At 60.3% G+C, this 11,721-nt stretch overlaps 1 protein-coding gene across 1 annotated transcript; it reads left to right on the plus strand.

The window, feature by feature from the left end:
• Positions 1 to 643: 643 nt before the first annotated feature.
• Positions 644 to 10,575, plus strand: ACVRL1 (activin A receptor like type 1). Its single transcript, XM_062015491.1, has 10 exons — positions 644 to 931; positions 3,792 to 3,865; positions 5,115 to 5,339; positions 5,646 to 5,845; positions 5,941 to 6,040; positions 6,317 to 6,463; positions 6,538 to 6,813; positions 8,122 to 8,319; positions 9,234 to 9,364; positions 9,465 to 10,575. Exons 2-10 carry the CDS (start codon positions 3,799 to 3,801, stop codon positions 9,597 to 9,599), a joined length of 1,479 nt encoding a protein of 492 aa, XP_061871475.1. The 5' UTR covers positions 644 to 931; positions 3,792 to 3,798; the 3' UTR covers positions 9,600 to 10,575.
• Positions 10,576 to 11,721: the final 1,146 nt, after the last annotated feature.

An 11,721-nucleotide genomic window follows, 5' to 3' on the forward strand; every position in this document is an offset into this window, starting at 1 on the left:
TGCCCCGTGGGAACGGCCCCGCCGGCAGCATCCCAGCGCCTGCCACGCTGCGAGGGTGGTGGTGGGGGACAGCAGCAACCCCCCCCAGCCCGCCCCAGCCCTCCTCTATGCCCCACAGCAGGACAGAGCATCCTCAACCACTCATGAGCAACCACCTCTGGGGAGAACCGCCCTGCCACGTCCACCCTGAAAGCATTTTGGCCAGCACTGAACAACCAGGGAGCCCCTTGGCTGTGCTGAGATGCTCCTGCCCCTGGGAGGGTTCCATGCTGCAGCCAGAGCCATGGCCAAGGATGTCAAGGTCATTCCCACAGCATCTCTCCAGATCATTCCTACCCTCAGCATCGTCAAAGCAACCTCAACCAAAGGCCTGCAGATGCTGAGGGATGGAGATATGATGGACATCCCCCTGCCACGGCCCTAAAAGCTGGGCAAGTGGGTGGGAAAGCGCCCGGTGAGGGACGGGGGGCTGAGGGAGAGCAACCAGGATGGAGCTGGGGCCGGTGTTGCGGGAGGAAGGGAGGCCCGTCCGTGGATGTGTGCTCAGCAATAGGAAATGCTTTATTAGCTGGGAGTGGTGGAGAGGGGCCAGGCAGGAAGAGGCAGTAATAAGAAACATTTTTTTGACTTCTCCCACATCCAGACCGCAGAGAGTTTGCCAAGAGACTGTGTGAGGCCAACGGGGCCGCCGAGCCCCCGCCGCCGGGACGGGGACGGAGCCGTTCCCCAGCCGGGACGGGCAGCGCCGCGGCCGTGGGAGCCCCGTGGGAGCCCCCACGCTGCCGGGACGGGCAGTGGGAAGGGAGCAGACCCATGAAGCTCCTCCAAGCCGGGGCACGGGGGACGGAGCGAAGCTGCCACGGCTGAGCTCAGCACCGCGGCACGGAGACCCTCCGGGGCCCGGCACAGCCACGGGACGTGGATGCTGGAGGTGAGTGGGGGGGAAGCATCGCGTGCTCGTGGGGTTTGGGGTTGCACCCAGCTCAGCACCACCCTCCTGGTTTAGCCTCGTGCAGCTGAAGTCAGGATTTGGCCTTGTTTCCTTCACGTTTGCTGGGGTTGACGTCAGGGTTTGTGGAGACGGGCATCGGGGCTCTGGTGGAGCTGGGAGAGTGGATCTGGGCGTGCAGCGGTGCGGTCGCAGCAGGATCCGGCCCCAGGTCCATGCTAAAGAGCTGAAACAACACACATCTGCTCCCAAAAGCCCCGAGCTGAGGGGAAATGGGGAAGATGGATGTATTCTGAAAAAGGAGGGGGGAAAGCGAGGCAAAGCTGACAGTGAGGGCTGGAGCCAGGGCAGGGGCAGCAACGGCAGCACCCCGGCAGGATGCGGCACGGCCATGCACCCCTCCTGCCCAGCCTAAGCCCGGCTCCCTGCCAGCAGGAGGGGGTGAGGAAGAGCCAAACTGCTGCCAAGGAGGCTCTGTTTCTCAAGAGCAAATTGCCTGAAGGGAAGCTGCAGGAGCTCTGCCCCAGCCCTGGAGCGATCCCAAAGCCCTGGAGCTGAGGTGCTGAGGGCTGTGGGTCAGTGGTGGGCTTGGTGGGGGGGTGGGACGGAACTCCAGGAGCTTCAGGGGCTTTTCCAACCACACTGGTTCTGTGATTGTATGAAACTGCCCTGCATGAGGAGCTGCACTTGCACCAGCCCCACCAAGAGCTTAACGCCAGCTGTTTTGCCACTGTCTTTGTGTGGCTCTTGTTCTCAGCACAACGATGCTCTTCGGTGCACTCAGGTGCCAACAGCTTTGCTGTGTGCATGGGCACCCTGTAGCGATGGGGAACAGGCAGGAAAACCTCTGACTGTTGGTCAAAACCAGGTTGGAGCCTTGGGAGTCCCTCACAAAGCTCCTGCTGACTCTGAAGTGGTGTCCATGCCGTCCTTCACACCTGCAGCCGGTGCCATCAGCGCTTCCTCCTGCCTGGCACCAGCCCTGGCACTGGCACCATCCAGCACAGAACCTCTGCTGTGCCTGTCCCCCTGCAAAAAGGCAACATGGGGAACTGAGTCACGAGCTGCATCCAGTGGCAAAACCCCCTCAGGGAGCAGCAGAAACCACAGGGGAGGGTGGAAGCGCCGGGATTGTGAAGCTCCACTGAGCCAACGCAGTAGGAGCAAAGGATCCTCTAACCCCATCCCACATGGCCCCAAGGACTGTGCTCAGCCGCCCCCTTCCCCAGGCCCATGATATGAGTTGCCATCACCCCCCAGCCAGGCTGGGGAAGATGCTCCAGATGCCAGGAGGGTGCAGGAGCTGCAGCTCCAGCACGAGAAAGGAGGGAGGAAGTTTGGGGACAGGGATGGGGACGTGGGGGGTTGGTTTGACCCATTACAGAAGCAGTTGGGATGTTTTTTCCCTTGGGATACCAGGGGCTGGGTTAAGATTTGCTCTCAAAGCCATGGGATGTTGTTGCAGTGCACAGCAGTTTGGGGTGAGGCACTTTGTGCTTCATGGCAAACACCTCGCAGCCCCTGAACAGCTCAGGGTCTTATGGAAGTGCCCCTGAGGAGGGAGTTCACCACCCAGGAGCCTCAGCTACCCTTTAGAAAGATGCCTTTTGGAGCTCTGGGGATTGCAAGACGTGCTGGGAGGGCTGAGGGAGGCTCAGCAGCCCAATGAACCCCAAAGCTGATCCCAGAGCCAGGGACCGGCTGCTGCTCCAGGCAGAAATCAGCTCAGCCATCGGTCCTGGCACAGGGCAGCCAGGACCAGACCCCACTCCCCCTCCTCCAGCCCAGGGTCACCATTTCCTCCCCACCAGCAACAACCCAGAGCGCTATTTTGGGGAGGAAAAGGCCGTTCCGCAGCGCGGCTGGAGCCCGCCCGGGTCAGCCACGGCCTCGTGTGCTCTCCAGGGCCCGGCTTTGCGTGACTTCGCTTCCCCATCAAGGCCAGAATCTAAACAATCTTGATTCCTGTCCCGGCAGCCCTGGGCAGGGCTCCTTCAATGGCAGGAAACAGAGAACTTTGGCGTGTTTATGTCGGGAATCATGAAGAATGAGCTGAGGAGGGGCTGGGGAGCCCCGGCCGAGCTCCCGGCCCTGTGAAAGGGGCAGCGATGGCAGCGGGGCGAGGGGCGGGGGGCAGCGGTGGCTCCTCTGTGTTTGCTTTGGCAGAAACAGCTCTTTGACAAGGAAATTCTTCTTATAAAAGAGAGGAAAAAAATAGCAGAACTTCCCCCAAAGGTGCAGCTGGGGAATTTTTGGCTGCCTGCAGCACCTCTGCTTGTGTCACTCGCGAGCTCTGTGCAAAAAGGCACCGTCGGGGCTGAGCTGAACCCACTGCTGGGGGTTGGTGTTGGGCTCTCGGCTCAGTCCTGCTCAGTCCTGGTGAGGGTCTTGCCAAACTCTGAGTGTCTGAGTCACCAGCACCACGGCAGTTGAGCCCCTGGGGTCTGCCATCAGCTGCACCCGGAGCCACGGGGATCCGGATCACTGGGATAAAGGGAGGATGTTTGGGCAGCAGGGACATGATGAGGGCTCCACTCCAGAGCCCCCCAAGCACCGTGGGGTTGTGTGTGGTGTGCCACACCATGGCTGGGAGGTCCCCCAAGCCCAGGAGGTCCCGGGGATCTGCTCTCAGGAAGGGCTGTACCCGGGATGTCCGGAGCTGAGCTCCACGTGGGAGCAGCACATCCTACCTTGCACCACTCTGCCCGCCCTCTCCCTCCCCATCAGCTTCCATCGCTCCCCACGGCCTCCCAGTTCCTCCCCAAAGCCCCTGTGGCCACTCCTGGCCTGGTAATGAGCCCTGAGCCCCCTGGGCAGCCGCCTCTCACCCCTGTGCTCTCAGCAGGAAGATGCAGTGCGGAGCCTGCGCTCAGGCGGTGCTGGTGCTGATGACCCTCTCCCTCGGCTTTGCAGCTGGTGAGTACGAAACGGGGCTGTGAAGGCTCCAGGGACCCTCTGCCACGTGTGTGGGGGGGTTTAAAATAAACCCTCAGCTCTTTGGCAACGTCATCACTTGCTCTGCTCAAAATAAACTGCCGCGGGAGGGCGGCTCGTTGGAGCTGGGGTGAGTGCAGAGGGAGGCAGAGCTCCCCAGGGACCCACGCTGTCCCCAGGAGGGGCTTCTCCCATCTGGGACAGGGACCTGCCTCCCAGAGAGCATCTCAGCTTAATTAATCACAGTTCATCCAGTGCTTTGATGTCAGGGAGGGAGGCAAGGAAAAGGCTCCACGCACGTGCTTTAAAACGTGGGTTGTTTTGTTCCTGGGGGTGCTGGTGGTGGGGGGGGAGAAGGGATGAGCTGCTTCTGCTCCCCAGGGAGCACCAGGGTCAGTGGGGATGGATCCAGGCCAGGTGCTTGTGCAGGGAGGAGCGAAGCAGAGCCAGCAGAGCAGAGCTCCTTGGGGAGATGAGTCCCCACCAGGTCCCCATTCTGCCCATGGGGCCACCAACCCTGGAACTCAGCCCCATGGTCTTGGTGCTGGGCAACCTTTGAGGCAATGGGCATAGGAGGGGGACTGGCCACAGCCATCTGTCCCCTCACCACCATCCATCCGTCCCCTTGCACGTCTGTCCTTGCACTGAACTCGCTCATTCCAGGAGGGATATTTTCTGCGTGAAAGGACAGAGCTAAATGGGGCACTTGGGAGCGTGGCTGCTCCTTCAGGGAAGCACCTTCAGGGCTCCAGGAAAGACTCTGGGCTTGGCACCCAGTTCCCAAAATGCAGGGTTCCCACAGCACCCACTGCAGAGGCACCAGCTGAGTTTGGGGCTCTTGGTCCCATCCTGGCTCCCAGGAGCCACCTCCTGGGGTGGTCCCACGTCCCTTGGATGTGACCCTGTGTGCTGTGAACCAGTGCATCCCAGTTAACCCCAGCTGGTGGGGCTGCATGCCTGGTCACACTCCAGGGGCACAGAGCCAAGTGACCCCCAATTTCGAGGCCAGCACTTGGGTCCCTGCAGACAATGAGCAATCTTCCAGGAGGCCTCAGGATGGGCACCTGCAGCCATCTCCCCCAGCCTGGACCATGGTGGTCCCAGACTGTTTGCTCTTGGTATTTGGTTTAAGAGCCTTTAGGACAGATGTCAATGTCCCCAAAGCCACCAGCATGCCCTGGGCCAAGCAGCTGGGCGGCCCCATGGCACGATGCCCTCCCTGTGCCCACAGATGAGCTGCTGTGCGCCTGCGACGTGCCCCACTGCAGCCTGCCCACCTGCACGGGCAAGGTGTGCTTCGTCAGCAAGAGGAAAGAGGAGGGCACCATCACCCAGCACAGGGGCTGCTTCTCCCAGAACATCCTGGAGAACTGCCACACGCCCGTGATGGAGCAGTACGGCATGAGGTGCTGCAACTCCAGCATGTGCAACGCCGAGCTGGACATCTTCCTGCAAGGTGAAAAGGGGGCACGGTGCCCTTGGAGGAGCCAGGGGGGACAGGGGAAGAGTTGCCCGTGTAGCTGGAGGTGTGGTTGGTCTGCAGATTGTCCCCACTCTCACTCAGCACCTCGAGGATCACCCTTTCCCAGGTGGGGCAGGGTCCTGTGAGGTGTCCTCAGGTGGCCATTACTGCCTTGTGCCTGTAGAGCTGCAGTCCGTGGGGCTGACCCCAATGCAGAGCCACCCTCCCCATGTCCAAGCCCAAGCACCAAGACCTCCACCCTCCCAGGTCATGCTTCCATCCATCGTTTCTTCCACCTAGGAGAAGAGGCTCTGGGAAAGGTGCCTTCCCTGCCCAACCTCCTCCTGATGATCTTCGTCCCGCTGCTCGCCCTCCTCGTCCTCGCGGCGCTCACGGCGCTTTTCTGCTGGAAGGTGGCCCAGCACCGCCACAGGAAAAGCGACCTGGGAGACACAGACCTCATGCTGAAGACATCCATGGTGGGAGACAGCACTGTGGAGGTGGGTGAGCTCTGGGAGGGACCTGGAACATCCCCGAGGCGTGGGAGGGAGGTGGCGGGTGCAGGGCTGACCCTGCTGCTGTGCTGCCCGCACAGGACCTGCTGAACGACGACTGCACCACGGGCAGCGGCTCGGGGCTGCCCTTCCTCGTCCAGCGCACGGTGGCTCGGCAGATCACCCTCGTGGAGTGTGTGGGTAAGGAGAGCTGCCTCAGCATCACCAGCCAGTGCTTGGGCATGTGCCAGGCCCCCTTCCCCCAACACCCATTGATAGAACCACAGCTCCGGGAGTTGGGGTTGGACCCAACTGTCTCAAGCCAAACCCCTGTACAGACCCCAAGTTCTGATGGAGGAGGGACAGAGGAACTGGGTGGGTGGGTGTCAGTGGGCCCTGTGCTTTCCCACGGGGTTCACCAGGGTGTGGGGAGGGCACAGGGGGGCAGAGGAGCGGCGTGACACGGTGCCGTGGCAGGCAAAGGACGCTATGGCGAGGTGTGGCGAGGTGTGTGGCACGGGGAGAGCGTGGCTGTCAAGATCTTCTCCTCCCGGGACGAGCAGTCGTGGTTCCGTGAGACAGAGATCTACAACACCGTCCTCCTCCGGCACGACAACATCCTGGGTGAGTGGGGCACTGGGTGAAGGAGGGAACATCTGCATGGTGGCTCCACGGCCTCAGCTCTCCTCCCTGTCCAGGCTTCATCGCCTCTGACATGACATCGAGGAACTCCAGCACTCAGCTCTGGCTCATCACCCACTACCACGAGAACGGCTCCCTCTATGACTACCTGCAGAGGACGGCCCTGGATGTGGAAACCTGCCTGGGTTTGGCCTCCTCCATCATCTGTGGCCTTGTCCATCTCCACGTGGAGATCTTTGGCACCCAGGGCAAACCTGCCATCGCCCACCGGGACCTGAAGAGCAGGAACATCTTGGTGAAGAGCAACCAGCAATGCTGCATCGCAGACCTGGGTGAGATGGGGGTGGGATGTGGTACCCCAGGGAGGTGGTACCCCAGGGATGTGGTACCCTAGGGATGTGGTACCTCAGAGATATGGTACCTCAGAGATATGGTACCCCAGGGAGGTGGTACCCCAGGGAGGTGGTATCTCAGGGAGGTTGTACCCCAAGGATGCAACACCAGCAGGGCACTGACCAAGGCTGACACCATCTCCCACAGCATCCTGGCAGCGAAACTGAGACAGTGTGGGCTGGATGATCAGCAGTGAGGTGGATTGTGACCTGGTTGAAGGGAAGAAGGCAGATACTGGTGATCAGTGGGGCAGGGTCTAGCTGGAGGTCTGTATCCAAGAGAGTCCCTCAAGGCTCAGTGCTGGGACCAGTACTGTTCAATCTATTCGTTAATGGCTGTGATGAGGGAACAGAGGCACTGTCAGCAAGTGTGCTGAGGATATTAAACTGGGAGGAATGGCTGACACCTCAGAGGCTATGCTGCCATTCATCCAGAGCTGGACAGGCTGGAGGGTTGGGCAGAGAAATCTAATGAAGTTCAACAAGGGCAAGTGTAGAGTCTTCCTTCTGGGAAAGAACAACCCCATGGACCAGCACAGGCTGGGGAATGAACTGTTAGAGAGTCGTGCAGGGGAAAGGGAGCTGTGGGTGCTGGTGGGCAGCAGGATGAGCCTGAGCCAGCAACGTGCCCTCATGGCCAAGAGGCCAATGGCAGCCAATGGGCTGGGTCAGAAGGGCTGTGGGCAGGAGGTCAGAGAGGTTCTGCTGCCCCTCTGCTCTGCCCTGCTGAGAGCACATCTGGGATGTTGTGGCCAGCTCTGGGCCCCTCAGCTGCAGAAGGACAGGGAGCTGCTGGAGAGAGCTCAGCACAGGGCACAGAGATGCTGGAGTGGAGCATCTGCCTTGTGCTGAAAGGCTGAGGGAGCTGGGGCTCTGCAGCTTGGAGAAGAGGAGCGTGAGGGCTGAGCTCAGTCATGCTCACAAGTGTCAGGAGGCTGGAGCCAGGCTGTGCTCAGGGATGGCCAATGATGGGACAAGGGGCAACGGGCACAAGCTGCAACATCAGAGGTTCCAGAGACACACAAGGCAGAATTTGTTCCCTGCTGAGCTGAGGGAGCACTGGCAGGGACTGCCCATATGGGCTGTGGAGCCTCCTGCTCTGGGGACATCCCAACCCCAGCTGGATGAGTCCCTGTGTGCCCTGCTCTGGGTGCTGCTGCTCTGGCAGGGGGGTTGCACTGGTTGAGCTTCCCAGCTCCCTTCCAACCCCTGGGATCCCCTGATTCATTGCTTCTGGGACCCCTCCAGGGCTGGCTGTCATGCACTCCCAGGGCAGCGACTACCTGGACATCGGCAACAACCCTCGGGTGGGCACCAAGCGCTACATGGCTCCCGAGGTGCTGAGTGAGCAGATCCGCACCGACTGCTTCGAGTCCTACAAGAAAACCGACATCTGGGCTTTCGGGCTGGTGCTCTGGGAGATCACCCGGCGGACGGTGGTGAATGGTGAGCGGCTCCAGGCTCTGCTCTGCGCCTGCTCCCTTCTTCCTTCCCTTTCTCTTGCTTATTTTTTTCCCCCTTCCCCTTTCTTTCCCTTGGCCCAGAAGATTAGCTGTAAATTATAAACACTGTAATCTAGTGTCAGCACCCGGCTCCCTGATTAAAGGGCCCATTAGACTCAATCAGCTCTTTGTTTGTGCAGCGCTGATTAGAAAACAAGCAGAGTGCTGCCTGGAAGTCAGCCACGGCCGGGACCTCCCGGCCACAGGGCTTGGCTTGAGGGGGGACAAGGATGGAGATGGGGTCCCCATTCTGTGGAGGAGCATCCTCGGGGCTGCCTCAGCACCACTCACCACCAGCAAAGTCCATTATGAGCATTAATTAAACGGTGGGCAATGGTGGATGAAGCAGCAGGTCCCCCTCCCGAGGCAAAGTCTGGTGGGGATAATCTCATTTACCACCCCAAGGCTCCTTCAGATTAAACATTTACTCTGAATTACAGGAGCCATGTGCATGGGGATGACCTTCAGCTGGATGCTTTTAACCCTTCCAGGCACCCTCACCCTCCAGGCTGGGCTGTGAGGCTCCGTCATGGCCTCAGGGAATAGGGGTTGGTGGTCTCCAGGGGACTCTGAGGTTTAGGGGGCACATTCCTAGGGTGCAGGGAGCTGGTGGGTGCTTGGGGCAGCCCAAAGGGGTTAAACCCCATGGAAACACAGACATATGGAGGTATTAAGCAGAGATTATCAGGGCCAGCTGGCAGGTTCGCTGCAGGGCTGCGAGGTGGCCCCTGCACCAAGGCAGGGTGCAGGTTGGATGTACCACCCAGCACGGGCACCCCGTGATGTGCAGGGTAGGGGGTGAACCCCACAGCCCTCTGCCACCACACACCACCCTCACAGCACCCCCTGCTCCCACAGGCATCGTGGAGGAGTACCGGCCACCCTTCTTTGACGCCGTCCCCAGCGACCCCAGCTTCGAGGACATGAAGAAGGTGGTTTGTGTGGACCAGCAGACCCCTGTGATCCCCAACCGCCTCTTCTGTGACCCGGTGAGTCCCTGAGGGATCCACCTCCCCTCCCACCCCCCCCAAGCCAGACTTTTTGCCCCCTGTGAAACCCTTCAATTTCCCCCCTGTTTCGGGACCTCAGGTTTTGTCAGCGCTGGCAAAGACCATGAAGGAGTGCTGGTACCAGAGCCCCTCGGCCCGCCTCACCGCTCTGAGGATTAAAAAGACCCTCAAAAAGCTGAACAACAACCTGGAAAAGCCCAAACCTGAGCAGTGAGCACCAGGAACACACCAGAGTGGCTGCAGCGGGGATGGCAGCGGAGACAACGCCGGGACATCTCCCAGTCACAGAGAGGGGTTTGCTCTCAGCCCCCACCTTTCCCACCCTTCCTTGGAGCCTTTTTCATTTGCAAGGAGAGAAAAAATAGGAGGGGAAAAAAAACACCACCCCCAAGCATGGGAAGAATCTTCCAGCTTGCTTATAAAAATACCCCCTGAATCTGTCATCTGACGCCGACCCGTCTCGCCGTGGTGGCAGCGGGCGCCTGGGGCTGGTGGCCCACCTCGAGCCCCCCCTGGCTGGATGCCATGGCCAAGGGGCAAGCAGGTGCTGGAGCATCACTGCCTGCCACAGCCCCCGAGGTTGGGAAGGCACCCAACTCCAGCAAGGCAGGCAGGCAGCGGGGTGCTGCCCAAACCTGCCTGCCCGGCGCGTTGGCACCGGGGATGCCACGGGCTTGGCGGCAGCAGAAGGAATTCCCCGGCAGGGCTGCGGTGCCCAGCGTGCCTCTGGTCTGGATTTTGCTGGGAAAGGATGGTCCAAGAGCAGAGTCTGCTCCAGGTCAGACCAAATCTGCACCTCAGCACCTCTCGGGGCTGCCCAGGATGAGGAACCAGCAGCACCAAGCAGCACCTGAGCACCCCGTAGGACCTGCGAAGACGATGCATCCCGCAGCCGTGGTGGCCTGATGCTCCCCCACTTTGCAGCCAGCAGATCCCCTTTCTGAGCCCTTTTGGTCTTTGGCACCATTTTGGTGTTTTCCAACGTGTTTTGGTGTTTTCTGACGTGTTTTGGTGCATCCCCACAGCTGGCTCTGACCCGCACCACTCGCCTCCATCCCCAAAGCACCCCACGCTCGGGGCTGTTTGGACAGAACCAGGATGTTCAGCAGCAGAACCAGCTTTGCTCCATAATTATTTAATTATTAAGATTTAATATATTTAATAAAGTGTAAAGCTATTTTATTGCTTAACAGCTGTCCAACCTCGCCCCACCGGGCACCAGGCAACGGGGCAGGACAGGGATCTCACAGCCCAGAGCTTCTGCATGGCTTAATTTATTGCTTCAACACCTTGTAGCTGCCGTGTATCACTCCAGCACCATCAGATCCTGCAATAAACCTCACTCCAGCCTCGTGCCAACCCTCTCCCTGTGCCCATGAGGGGTTGGGGTTGCAGCCACCAGCCCAACACTTGTTGGGGTTTGCACTGCCGATTATCCGGGGCTGAGGATGAAGCCCCTGGGATGTAATGAGAGCTGGTTTGAAGGGGGAGGGTTGGCTCCTGCATCTTCCCAGCCCATCACTGCAGCTACTCTGGGCTTGTTTTATCCCACCTTTGTGCCCTGCTCCCATTTAGGGAATGCATGCAACTGGTCATCAAAGGGCAGCCACTTAGTGTAGCTGGAACTGGGGTGAGGGGTGTGTAGGGCTCGGGGTGCCCTGCTCAGGTTTCATGGTGCTCAGCCGTGGTTTGGGGTGCTCAGCCCAGGGTTTAAGGTGCCCTGCCTGGATCTTGAGGTGCTCAACCATGGTTTGAGGTGCTCAGCCCGGTGTTTGCAGTGCCCTGCCTGGATCTTGAGGTGCTCAGCCTGGTGTTTGCAGTGCCCTGCCTGGATCTTGAGGTGCTCAGCCGTGGTTTGAGGTGCTGAACCATGGTTTGGGGTGTCCTGCCTGGACCTTGAGGTGCTCAGCCCAGTGTTTGCAGGGCCCTGCCTGGATCTTGAGGTGCTCAACCATGGTTTGAGGTGCTCAACCATGGTTTGGGGTGCTCAGCCCAGTGTTTGCAGTGCCCTGCCTGGACTTTGAGGTACTCAACCGTGGTTTGGGGTGCTCAGCCTGGTGTTTGCAGTGCCCTGCCTGGACCTTGAGGTGCTCAGCCGTGGTTTGGGGTGCTCAGCCCGGGTTTTGGGGTGCACTGCCGGGACATGGCTCAGCCTCCACTATGCACCAGTACTCCCTGCGAGCTCACACTTGCACACGCACCATTGCACACGCACCATTGCACACGCACCATTGCACACGCACCATTGCACGCCCCTCCCCTCCCCGCGGCTGCCGCCCCCCGGCCCCGGCCCCTCCCCCCGGCGCGGCGCGGCGCGGCCCCTTTAAGGCCGGCCC

Source organism: Colius striatus, chromosome 26 (genome assembly GCF_028858725.1).
Source record: "Colius striatus isolate bColStr4 chromosome 26, bColStr4.1.hap1, whole genome shotgun sequence".
NCBI classification, from domain to species: Eukaryota; Metazoa; Chordata; class Aves; order Coliiformes; family Coliidae; genus Colius; species Colius striatus.

Bases quoted from the DNA above. Each gene is read 5' to 3' on its own strand.
- ACVRL1 (XM_062015491.1), top strand. From the start codon at position 3,799: ATGCAGTGCGGAGCCTGCGCTCAGGCGGTGCTGGTGCTGATGACCCTC. The intron at 8,320-9,233 runs GTGAGCGGCTCC...CTGCTCCCACAG, and splicing joins CCGGCGGACGGTGGTGAATG to GCATCGTGGAGGAGTACCGG. The intron at 9,365-9,464 runs GTGAGTCCCTGA...TCGGGACCTCAG, and splicing joins ACCGCCTCTTCTGTGACCCG to GTTTTGTCAGCGCTGGCAAA.